Genomic DNA, 12891 nt, shown 5'->3' on the forward strand with positions numbered 1-12891 from the left:
TTACTTTGTTATCAAATATAAATTAAATTATAATAGAAAACTGAACTAAAAAAGTTAAAAAAAGAATTATTAAATAGTTAATTTAATACTAATATCAATTTAATTTTTTAAAATTTTTATGTTATTTTCAAATTTATATTTCATTCCAAAATAAAAACATTATCTTTTTCACAAAACTACATAAAATCGTATTATATTGATAGAAACAAAATAAAAACTAAATATTAAAATGAAGATTTATCTCATCATATTGCACGAGTACCCTTCTAGTAAAATTAAGATATAAAAGCACACAACTAATTTTTGGTAACGTATTAAACTTAAATAAAAAAACTAATCAAATTACATGAATAAAATTTGTAATAATTTGAATAGATTTTATGTATTTTTGTTTAACAAAAATGAAAAGAAAAATCCAAGCGACGAGATTGAAAGTCCATGAATATAATGGTGGACAAAAGCACAGCTGATTGGTACTCGGTGCAAGATAACATCTCCTTCCTGCTATTACATGGACACCAGCCAACGACACCATTGTTAGTCCAACCATTTTCTCTCTATAACCAAACAATGGAGTCTCGAGTGCTGTCATCCGGGGCCACCACCATCTCCGGCATTCCTAGGCTGACGAAACCGGTGGCCAGCGCCAGACTAAATGCCGTCGCCGTTTCATTTCCGGCGAGGCTTAACAATGACGGAGGGAATCTCGTTTGGGGAAGGCAGCTCCGCCCGAGCTTACTAAACCTCGATTACATCTCCTCAACGACGGTAAAGCGTGATGTTCTCAAACCCTGTCTCGCCACTGCTAGTGATTCCGCCGGGTTAGATCCTATATCTCCATTTGAACTTCAATTTCATTTTGATTTGATTTCAACAACCGTTCACTGATTTGTTATTGATTGATGTGGTAGGGATGCTGCTCCCGTCGGCTTCTTGGCAAAGTATCCGTTTCTGATTACCGGATTTTTCTTCTTCATGTGGTAGGTCACGTCAACATGAACGCCTCAATTAGTGTGCATGCTTAACTAATCGGAGATTAGTTTTTATACATTATTTTTGTCGGTTTTTCTTCCACGAATCTACCTTTAAATAGCGAAACTTGTCCTAGAATCCTTTCTATAGGGAGGGTATTAATTAATTGGATGATATTAAAACCTAAGATCGGTTTATCGTCATGAAGAATCAAAAGTCAAAAACAATTACATTATCTCCACCAGATTCCCTATTTTAGAGTATTCAATATTGATTATGATATTAAAATATTTCAGATTTATGGTTACAAGATGGTAGTATTGTCTTGATCAATGAGATTCCTCTATAAATTAATTGTTAAAATTATCTTATTGCGTTTGTTAATTTTAAGATGATAAGATTAGATTTTTTCTAGCAATCATTTGAATTTGCCACACTTGCTTACGCAAAAAATTTCTCGAAAGTTGCAACATTTATACATTTTTTTCATGAACAATGATTCGGGTGATGATATTTTATATAATTACATATTTCCACGTGTTAAATAATAAGCACCTCAACCAGTCTATGGAATTCTGGTCCTGAGGAAGCTGGTTACCACTTGGAAACAAACCCAACATCTTACTGGATAAGCTACCCCTCATGATATTTTTGTTCTTTTATGTACTCTCGAATGCTAAGTTACATTTTTTTCTAAAATATGAGTAGTTTCTTTTTGATACGGTTATAATACTGTTTTGGTATGCAGACACATGAGACCCTGACCTTGAGTATATTAACTTGAACAATGTTAACGAATTCAGGAATGGTATTGATGTATTGTCCTTTGCTTTGAAGGTACTTTCTCAATGTCATCTTCAACATACTCAACAAGAAAATCTACAATTACTTCCCTTATCCCTAGTAAGTCCTTCACAAACTTCATAGTTCTATTTGCCAATGAGGCCATGTGATAACAATTTGTGAAGGGCATTGTTATGCAGTTTTGTCTCTGTCATACATTTGGCTGTTGGAGTTGTTTATTGTCTTGGTAGCTGGACTGTTGGCCTTCCAAAACGCGCTGTAAGTGAATTTCCTGAAAGTCATGCTACGTAGGGCGTTGTATGCGACTATTTTGAATATTGTTTTACGTGCATTGTTTAGGAACAAAATGCCAAATGCAATGATTCAAAACTATGATCACTCTTTGTTTGCAAAGCTCATGTTTTATCTTCCAAATATTATTGCCCTGTATGTTCAATTAGGGCATTTGTTTGGCAAACTAGCTAAAAAGTTAGCTTGTAAACTAGTCATGTTTAGTAAAAACTAGCTGAAAAGCTATATACAATATAAGATGACCTACAATGACAAGTTGAAATATTAATTGGAAAAATAAGGGACATATTTGAAAAAGGTGGAAAAAAGCCCTTGGAACCAAACTAGAACTTTTTTAATAAGCTCAAAGAACAAGTTAGCTTATGGGTGCCAAACATGGCCCAAGAAGAATGAATGATCAAGATTTCCTGGGGTGTATATATGTGTCATCTCCTGGTGTCCCTCAGAGTTGTTATGACATGCTGACATCATGTGGTGTTCCTTGTGTAGCCAATGGACTCGAACCTTCTGAAGCTTCTTATTCCTGTGGCTGTATGTCATGCACTTGGCCATGTGACCAGCAATGTGTCGTTTGCAGCTGTTGCTGTCTCATTCACCCACACAATCAAAGGTAACCAGACATGAATAAAGAATTGCAGAGAGCTGTAAACAAGTTTTTCTATGCGATGAATCAAAGGAATCCTCATTATTTCTTTAATTCTTGTGAATAGCCCTTGAGCCGTTCTTCAATGCTGCTGCTTCTCAATTCATTCTTGGACAGTCAATACCCATAACTTTATGGCTGTCCCTGGCTCCAGTTGTACTTGGTACGCTCGTTTCCTTCCAGAAATGGTTATATTTGATCTTTAATATTCACATGTATAGACTATACTCGGATATTCTGGTCATAATTACGGATATATCCCCACAAAAAACCCATAAAAATGCGAAGTTTTCCTTTTTTGGCAAGTTTACCTTTTGGTATGTTTTTCTTCATTTTATAAAACTTAGCATATTGATTTGGGTCAAGAAGTACTATTAATTGAAGAGTAACTTAAATGGTTGATTCATGTGCCCAATCAAATGAAATCAAATGAATTTTCATGGTTTGATTTGTGAATTCATCTAAATAAAGAGGCAGTATTGTACTATCTAAAGCTGAATCAAGTCTGAATGCAGGTGTATCAATGGCCTCATTGACTGAGCTGTCATTCAACTGGCTAGGCTTTATCAGTGCGATGATTTCCAATATCTCCTTCACTTACAGGAGTATTTACTCGAAGAAAGCCATGGTTGTCCTCTGTGCTGATATACTCGTCTATTTAATTTTGTGGGTCCAATTTACATTATTACCTAATTTACTTGAGACCCACAAATGACCTGAGAATTATGGAAAATGGAGCTTAGAATGAACTGAAAACTAACAACTTTGGTATGTTTTGTAACATTTGTTCTTGTGTTTGCAGACTGATATGGACAGTACCAACTTGTATGCCTACATTTCCATCATTGCACTCTTCGTTTGCATTCCACCTGCTATAATTGTGAGTTGAATCCTATTAATTTAAGACCCCAGCCCAGATAATTCATAACCTGAAATCTACGCATCTTCTTCCTTTCATCTCTCAACAGTTGGAGGGACCTCAACTTCTAAAGCATGGGTTTAGTGATGCAATTGCTAAAGTGGGCATGACTAAGTTCGTGTCAGATCTCTTTTGGGTGGGAATGTTTTATCACCTCTACAATCAGGTATCGTCCATCAGAAGTACTTGCCTCTTTCGGTGCTCTATCTTTGACTCTTGAGTGTCAAATGAGTTATTTTCTAGTTTTGAATGGATCAACTTGTTTTCATTGTAGACATTAAATGATCTCTACATAAAACAGTTGACTGGTAATACAACATTTCCAGACTATAAAAACTGAAAATCTGAAACAATAAGCTTAGATCCCTCTTTCGTCAATGAACACGAGCTTTTCAGATGTTTAGACATGCATACGTACGTTAGATAGTGGGTAGCGTTAGTTTTTCCTACCTTCCTTGTCCTCTTTATGCATCTACTTGTGGACCTTTACTTTATGTGAACCCTAGTATTTCATGTTTTTACTGTATGCCAATCTTAGTTTATTCTGTTTGCCAGACTTAGTTTTCCTCTTGCCCTAGTAGTTATCGGTACAATGCAATGTCTCTCATGTTTGTTTCATCTTATGCCCCTCACACCGTACATGATGTTTGTTTGCACGCACTTGTCTGCCACTTCCCATACTAGTTTCCTGTTAACTTTTGTTTTGTTTTGCAAACCGGGGGTATTCATGGAAACAAACCTCTCTACCCCTTGGGGTAGAGGTAAGGCCTGCGGACATCCAACCCTCCCCATACCCTACCTCTGTGTGGGATTTTCATCTGATATTGTTGTGTTTAACTTTTTTGTGTTCTTTTAAGATAACCAAATAATTAAGTGTTGATGGAGATAATGAACTATATATGTGTGCTTGTTTTGGCTTCTCAGCTTGCAACCAACACACTTGAAAGGGTAGCACCTCTTACTCATGCAGTTGGCAATGTGTTAAAACGGGTGTTTGTGATTGGTTTCTCGATCATTATCTTCGGTAATTAATCTTTCTTTAAGGTTTTCATCGATTAGTAGCAGGCAGGCCAGAGGTTTCCACTGACAATATCTTTTTTATTTATGATTCCTTCAGGTAACAAGATCTCAACACAAACAGCCATCGGTACATCCATTGCCATTGCTGGTGTTGCAATCTACTCGCTCATCAAGGCCAAGATAGAAGAAGAGAAACGGGTGAGTTGATCACATACTCTCTTGTTCCCTTTCTGTATTTCTAGCTAGCTGCCTCGGTTACAGAAGTTGCTCGTTTTTTGTAGAATCAGAAAGCAGCATGAGGACAGAAGTGGCAAAAGGCTTGGCACGAGAGGAGGGACGAACGCAATTCAATTACTAATATAATACTATTGTTTCAACACGTAGCAAATTTGCTACAATTTGTGAAGTTGTTCTTCTTTTGTTTTTTTCTTTTTTGCGTCTACGAGAATAAACAGGTTCGACTCTCATGTAGACTCCAATAATGTATCATTCTATTTCTTTACTAGTACCAATATATGAGTTCTAACTCTCCAGAGTTTAGAGGAGTTGATCTTGTCCCATTTTCCATCATTGCCTAAACTTTGTTGATCAATTCATTTCTACTTTAATTACTCTATGATGCAGAAAGCATGCTAGTATTCAAACTTATGGCAATCTGGCAAAAACAAAACTGTTGTTGCACTATCCAATGTGTCTAAATAGTTCCATTAAGAGGCTACCTCTAAATCGTTAACAGGTGAATCTTGTTTGGCAAAAAAAAATGTATGTTTCTTAAGGATTCAAAAACCTTCTGAATGATTTTGTACCATAGATCTCCCTTAACCATTCAGCACCTTAATTCCATTGTAAACAATTACTGAACAATTATATTTCATTTTGCACTATATCATAAGAGCATCTTAATCATTCTGCACCAAACCATGCAGCAACTGTCAAACAACCTCATTCAGCACTTAACGATTGAGTTCCGGTGAGAAAGAGAGTTAAGGTGAGAAACGAAAGAAGGGATCACCATCTTTGGATTCACATTACGACGAGATACACTGGATCAATCCTCATATTAAGCATGATTCATGATGGGTTTGAGATTAAAGATGATCAAGGGTCTAGATCCCTTCTTAGCTTCTCACGTTACCCCAAAATGAACTGATGTACACGCTGATAAGAAGAAATATTAGGCTTAATTGCTTAAAACTTAGTGAGTTCAATCAGTTTTCATTATATATTATAAAACGGTAAAACTGAATGACTGCTTATTAAACCACCAATTCTAAAAAATAAAACGTCTTTACCATAAGACGATTTCTAAAACCCAACATTTTCGTAATAAAAACTCCATAACCTAAACACCAAATTTTATATGTAACTAAACCCCGATACTCATGCAAAACATTAATAAAACTTGATATTCAAATACCGGAAACTTGGATAAAACTCAAGTATCCAAAACAACAAAATATGAATAATAAACAACATCCAAAACATCAAATTATGGGTACATTGCGTACCCAAACACAACACTGAAAATATGGATACAAATATCATATCTAAAACACACCTTTTGGTGACGAGGGAGTAGGAATGGCAACGGGCTGGGTTCGGGTAGGTTATTGGTATCCCCCTCCCCTAAACCGATAACTAAAACCATTTCCGTAACTGCCCCAATCCCCGTCGGGGATCTTATCGAGGATTCCCGTCGGGTCCCGCTATTTCCCTGATCCTCGTCGGGAAGTGTTAAGGGTAAAAATCCCCTTTTTCCCGTTGGTTTCCTGTTCACCGTTGGTTATACACGAATTCGAAACCAGAACCAATATGAAAAAGTTGTAATATGTTAATCTTCACAACTAAAAATAAATTACAATTTTTTTTTAAATATATAAGTCTAAATGTCTCAAACATGATCAAACCAATTACAAACAATATCTTAAATACAATATAAAAGTAAACAGAAATTCAAACATCATACAATTCACATCACACTCACGATTAGACAAATAAATTAGACTTTTTCATGAGCCCTATTTGGGGTGTTGAGTTAAAGTGGATAAAAGTCTTTTAAATTTTAATGTTAGTATTTTCTTTTAATGATTATATATATATATATATATATATATAAATTAAAATTACCATACACACACATATCGGGCAGGGCCGGACGACCGGTGATCACCGTCCCTATCCCCGTTAAAATCCCGAATATGTCATCGATCCCCACCCCATCCCCGATAAAATGTCCGTATGGCTGACTCGAAAGTTTCGGTATTCGGTTTTTATTACCATCCCTACGAGGGAGATCCGATTTCATTGAATGTGACGGAACACAAAAGTAAGCCGCATATCTATGTTAAAAAGAATATCATTATGGATTAATGGTCATTAAGTTCAACCACCTACAATCTACAGTTTAACGAGTTATCAAGTTCAACCATTCCAGGTCTATAATTTGAGATCTCCAAAGATCTAATTAACCTCATTCATGAAAATCGCATTTGGGTGGTGTTTAGGCCTAAGTTAGTGAATGGTCTTAAATGATGGTAACTTCATGTTTATGCTCACTAGACTTTTTGTCCAAACACTTGTTTAATGTCGACATGTATCTCAGGTTCAAAGGGTGGGAATGCTTTGGCGGTCTTTCATCCGTCGTCTTAGGGAGCTTTGGGGAGTAATTTGGAACCCCAATACTTGAAGTCATTTTTGGTGGTTTAGGCGACACCAATTGTAATCTTAATTCTTGTAAGGAATTAGATTAGGAAGTTGTTATCCTCAAACCCGTTTGCTTGCAAATTTGTAATTAACTGGCGTACTTAAGTTTCCCTTTTTGGGAACCTCGTATTATGAAAAGTTTGGGTTGGTTAAATATGACTTTTAGCCTCCATCTTTTTCCAGAGAAACTTTTTTATAGTCAGTTATGTACGTTCAATGTACTTTATGAATGGAGGAATACAAAGAGTTGAACCGTACTAATTCAATGGGTACAACTAAACTGGTTAGTACTACCGTACCAACTTTATAAACTTGGTTGATACGTGGTACTGAAAATCGTATATCATGGTAATATCGCAACGTACCAACTTATATATATATATATATATATATATATATTATTTATTAAATAAAAAATAATTAAGAGAATTATATTTAATTATCAATGCATCTGATTTTTCTAGAGGAATTTAATCATTTATTAGTTAACATTAATTGTTTACTCGGTTACTACTTTAGTGCCTTACTTAGGGCTGGCAACGGGTAGGGTATGGATGGGATAAGAGTGATTCAGCTATCTAATCCATTTAAATAGCGGGTAACGAAACATATAATTATCCATATCCTACCCTATCTATTAAAATAGTGGGTAACAAAACTGGTAATGGATAAATGGTAAAAAAAACAAAATTTTATTTTGAACTGTAAATAATATTGTTAGACCTTAAACATATATGTAAAACATAAATTCATAAATACAGTATTATTATCTAATATCTAATTTTAATTGTTATAATAAACACTTCAATATTACTCTAAATATAATTATAGTATAATGTTTGAAAAAAAATATAAAACAACACTTCCATAGCAAGGGAAAGTTTTAGCGACGGATCAACGAGAGAAACTTTTAGCAACGGATCAGTAAGGGAAAGTTTCAGCTTGATCAACGAGGAAAAGTTTCAGCGATGGATGAGCAAAGGATTTTTTCCCTCACTGATTTTCATCGCTGATATCTTGTTTTCTAATAGTGTAAAGTTAGCTGGTACATGGTATAAATATTTACATATCGATTATAAACTATAATTAGTTGGTAAACATAACATCGTACCATATTCACCCCTAGTTTTCACGACATTTGATATTTTAGTCTCCAACTATTCTTTTTAGATTTAGAATAATATATTTTTAAAGAATTTATTTTAGTATTCAAAACAATACATTAAAGTTTAATAATTATTTTTTAAATTAATTACGTTTAAAAAGTTATTATATATTTATTTTCGCAAATTAGAGTATGTTTTTTTTAAAGGAAAAGTCTAAAAAACCCAATAAACTTTATTGTTTTGAATGATTAAGTCATTGAACAATTTTTTTGGAACAAATAAGTCCTTAGACATTCCAAAACCTATTAAATAACTTATTGGACTTTCTAAAACCTGTTAGATACATCTTTTTGACCTATAAAGCTTGTTAATATGGTAAAATAATGGAAAAATTCTGAAAAAAACCAATGAAATTTAATATCTTGAACGATTAAGTTCATAAATATTTTTTGAACCAAAAAAATACTTATATCTATAAAATGAAATAAATATACAAAAAAGTATTTATATTTACAAAAAAGTACTTACATTTAAAAAAGATTATTGATGAAATTTGTTTTAGTTAAAAAAAATAATATTTTATCAGTGATTTTTCAAATAAAAAAATAAAATGGAATTTATAAAAAATTACTGATTAATTTATTTTAATTAAAATAAAATATATTCCATATATGATTTCTAAATAAAAAAAATAAAAAAAGATTTAAAAAGGATTGATGATAAAATTTAGTTTAGCTTAAAAAATATATATTTTGTTGGTGATTTTTTAAATTAAAAAAATAGAAATTAATTTGATTAAATTACTGATGGGTTAACGATAATTTTTTTTAACTAAATACACAATTAATTAAAATTCATCGTTAGTGTTCATTGGTATATATGCATGGATTACTTATATCTAATTGATGGCTAACTTGACCACCGTCAGACACTCTAACACAGTAACAAGTTAATAAATGTGAAACATCGTGTTTGAATCTTGTTGGTGATATCATTTCACCAACGAATTAGGGATGAATTTTAATTAATTATGTATTTAGTTAAATTTTATTGTTAATCCGGTCAGTAATTTAATCAAATTATTTTCTATTTTTTTAATTTGAAAAATCAGCAACATAATATATTTTATTTTTAATTAAATAAATTTCATCAGTAATCTTTTTCAAATCTTTTTTATTTTTTTTAATTTGAAAAATCATTGATAAAAAATATTTTATTTTTAATTAAAATATATTTCATCAATAATAATTTTTTAAATGTAAGTATTTTTTAATATATTTATTTCATTTTATAGATGTAAGTACTTTTTTGGTTTAAAAATGTTTAGGGACTTAATCGTTTAAAATATGAAAGTTTATTGGCTTTTTTTATACTCTTTTCATTATTTTACCACATTAACTAGTTGTATAAGTCATAAGAATGTATCTAACATGTTTTGAAATGTCCAATGAATTATTTAATAAGTTTTGAAATGTCCAAGAACTTATTTGTTTAAAAAAATTTGTCCAAAAACTTAACATTCCAAATATTAAAGTTCATTAAGTTTTTTTAGACTTTTCCCTTTTTTTAATTAGATAAAAACATGATACATTTTTCAAAGATAAAGATTTTGGAAGTAAATTTCACAAAAATTGGAACTGGGACAAAATATGTTTTATTTTAATACACTTTACTGTTAATTACCCGATGTCTGTAGATGTTGTGGCGGATTCAAAGTAGGCGATTGGGAGCGCTATTGGTGTTCAATACGTTGGCGAGAAAGATGGAGGCGCCGAGAGCAAGAGAAAAAAGAGTTCGAGGCACTGATTTGTTTTTTGGTCCTTTGGGGGTTCATTCTGTTTTCTTCATGAAGATTCTTTCCTTAAACTGTTGTGGGCTTAAAGCCAATGGTAAGCTTGGTAAAATCAAGGATCTGATTCCAAAGAATAAGTATTATGTGTTAGGCTTGCAGGAGACGAAATGCGACAGTTTTTCATCTGCTTGGTTGGCGTCAATTTGGGGGTGCAGAGTCCATGATTTCGTCTTTGTGAGTGCTTCTGGTCGTTCTGGAGGAGTTATTTTATCGTAGGATGGAAATGTGATTCTCAAAGAAAGAGAAATTCAAGGCGATCATTATTGTGGGGCGATTGGTTCGTGGCAAAATGTGGATAAATTGGTTGGTTTGATCAATGTTTACAATCCTCAAGCTCAGTCGCAAAAGGAAAAAGTCTGGGAAGATCTTAGCGTGGTGATTCAGAGCGCTCCAGATGTCATATGGGTAATATTGGGGGATTTCAATGCGGTTCATCTTCCTGAAGAAAGAAAATGTACTATTTTTTACTCTAAGGAGGCTTTGGCTTTCAACAGCTTTATTTCTTCTTCTGGGCTGCATGATATTCATTTTTGCGGGAGACGTTTTACCCGCTTTAGCAAGGATGGTGTAAAGATGAGCAAGTTGGATTGCTTCCTGGTAACTTCTAACTTTTTCTGTGTTTGGAAAGATCCTTATGTGCAAGTTTTACACAGATCTATTTAAGATCATTGTCCTATTCTCTTGAAAGTAGACGATTTCAATTTGGGGCCTAAACCATTTACAGTTTTTGACTCATGGTTGGGTATTGTCGATTTTCAAAATTTGGTTCTTTCATCTTGGACTTCATGCTCTTTTCATGGGGCTGCTGACTTTGTGCTAAAAGAAAAGTTTAAAGCTCTCAAAAAAGATTTGAGGCTTTGGTCAAAAAATTTCATTGCCAAAGAATCTAAAAGGAAAGATGAAATTAATAAAACTTTGTTAGATTGGGATTCTAAAGCTGAGAAGGGGGGATCTCAGAAGTTGACTGCCAAAAAAGAGATGAATAGGTCTTTGAATGATTGCAATTGGAAAATGGGGCAAATTTGGATCTCAAACAAAAATCGCGTTCAAAATGGGAACTTGAAGGGGATGAAAACACGAAGTTCTTTCATAACATTGTTAATCACAGTTGGCGAAGGAACAAAATTAGAGGCATTATTTGCAATAGGGTTTGGAACTCAGATCTTATGGTCTGCAGAAATGCTTTCTTTCATCATTTTGCTGACAGATTTAAAGAGCCTTGCCCTTCTAGACCAAAATTCTTTAGTCCTCTTTTCAATAAATTATCGCTTGAAGAGGCTGTTGTTCTGGAAGCTTCCTTTACTGCTTTGGAAATAAAGGAGGCTACATGGTCTTGTAATGGGTTAAAAGCTCCGGGGCCTGATGGTCTAAATTTTAACTTTATAAAGAGATTTTGGCTAGTGATTTGCAACTCTGTGACTGATGCGGTTTTCCACTTTGAAAAAACGGGCATGATTAACAGGGGATGTAATGCTTCTTTTATCGCTTTAATTCCTTAAAAAATTGACCCTTTGGATATCTCGGACTATAGGCCCATCAGTTAGCTTGGTTGCATGTATAAAATAATTGCAAAACTCTTGGCCAACAGGTTGGTGAAGGTCATGAGTAAGCTTATTAGCGACAATCAATCCGCCTACATCCCGGGTCGGCAAATGTTGGATGGATGTTTAATTGCTAATGAAATTGTGCACCATGCTAAAAAGAAGAATATGAAATTGTTTCTTTTCAAGGTGGATTTTGAAAAAGCCTATGATTCGGTTAATTGGAATTTTCTCTTTCACACTATGAAGCAAATGGGGTTTGGTGATAAATGGATACAGTGGATTTGCGCGTGCTTGAAATCAGCTTCCACCTCTGTTTTGATTAATGGTACGTGATATGTGTTGAGAATTTAACACATAACGCGCTCTTTTTACGTCTTTTTAATTATAATAATTTCTTTTCATTCCCACTTTGAGTCCTTTTAATTTATTTCTTTATACTTTTGTTATTATGAAGCTAAATGTTGTGGTTGACTTGATGGCATGCAAAATTGAAGCTAATTGAGAGTTTTTGTGAAAACAGCAAATGCTACAGCATTGGTGCAGCGTTGACCTGGGTCTTGCACGACTTTTTGGAGGACTTAATGAACAAGACGTTGGCTTTTTGAAGGTGGAATACAACTGTAAAATGGCTGGATTTTTAGTAGAAAATCAGTTGTACTTTTTAGTTAAGCTTTTGTACTCTCTAGTTAAGCTTTTGTACTTTTTAGTTGAACTTTGGTTAAAGGTTGTACTTTTTAGTTAAAGCTTTTGTTGTAATGTAACTAGTGTTGGTAAACTTAGCCTCCAAACTTAGTTCTTTTGTCTTTTAGTGCCCATTTTGGGTATAAATAGGAGGCTAAGGTTACCATATTTCATACCAATTAATCCATCATCCATTGGATTCTCTCTACTTTTTCTCCCAACTTTTCTTCCTTTTCTTTTAACCCTCTCCAAGGGTGTTCTTCAAGTTCTTCAAGTTCATCTTCATCTTTTTCTTTATTTACTTTCTTATCTTTTATTTTCCGCTATTTATTTTCTCGTCTTTACATTTCCGTCAT

The 12891-nt window shown here is 33.5% G+C and overlaps 1 protein-coding gene across 2 annotated transcripts; it reads left to right on the forward strand.

The window, feature by feature from the left end:
- The first annotated feature begins 490 nt into the window (after positions 1-490).
- LOC112519424 (triose phosphate/phosphate translocator, chloroplastic) lies at positions 491-5209 on the forward strand. 2 transcript variants are annotated; one of them, XM_025127532.1, is made up of 12 exons: positions 491-821; positions 912-980; positions 1810-1875; positions 1956-2034; positions 2557-2677; positions 2778-2873; positions 3226-3338; positions 3513-3590; positions 3679-3795; positions 4554-4653; positions 4747-4847; positions 4931-5209. In XM_025127532.1, the coding sequence occupies exons 1-12, from the start codon at positions 571-573 to the stop codon at positions 4946-4948; spliced, it is 1209 nt and encodes a 402-aa protein (XP_024983300.1). In that variant the 5' UTR covers positions 491-570; the 3' UTR covers positions 4949-5209. The 2 variants fall into 2 exon arrangements, with proteins under 2 accessions (XP_024983300.1, XP_024983301.1); XM_025127533.1 differs by having other exon boundaries at positions 4937-5209.
- Positions 5210-12891: the final 7682 nt, after the last annotated feature.

This window comes from Cynara cardunculus (assembly GCF_001531365.2).
Source record: "Cynara cardunculus var. scolymus isolate 2C chromosome LG 10, CcrdV1, whole genome shotgun sequence".
Classification (NCBI taxonomy): domain Eukaryota; kingdom Viridiplantae; phylum Streptophyta; class Magnoliopsida; order Asterales; family Asteraceae; genus Cynara; species Cynara cardunculus.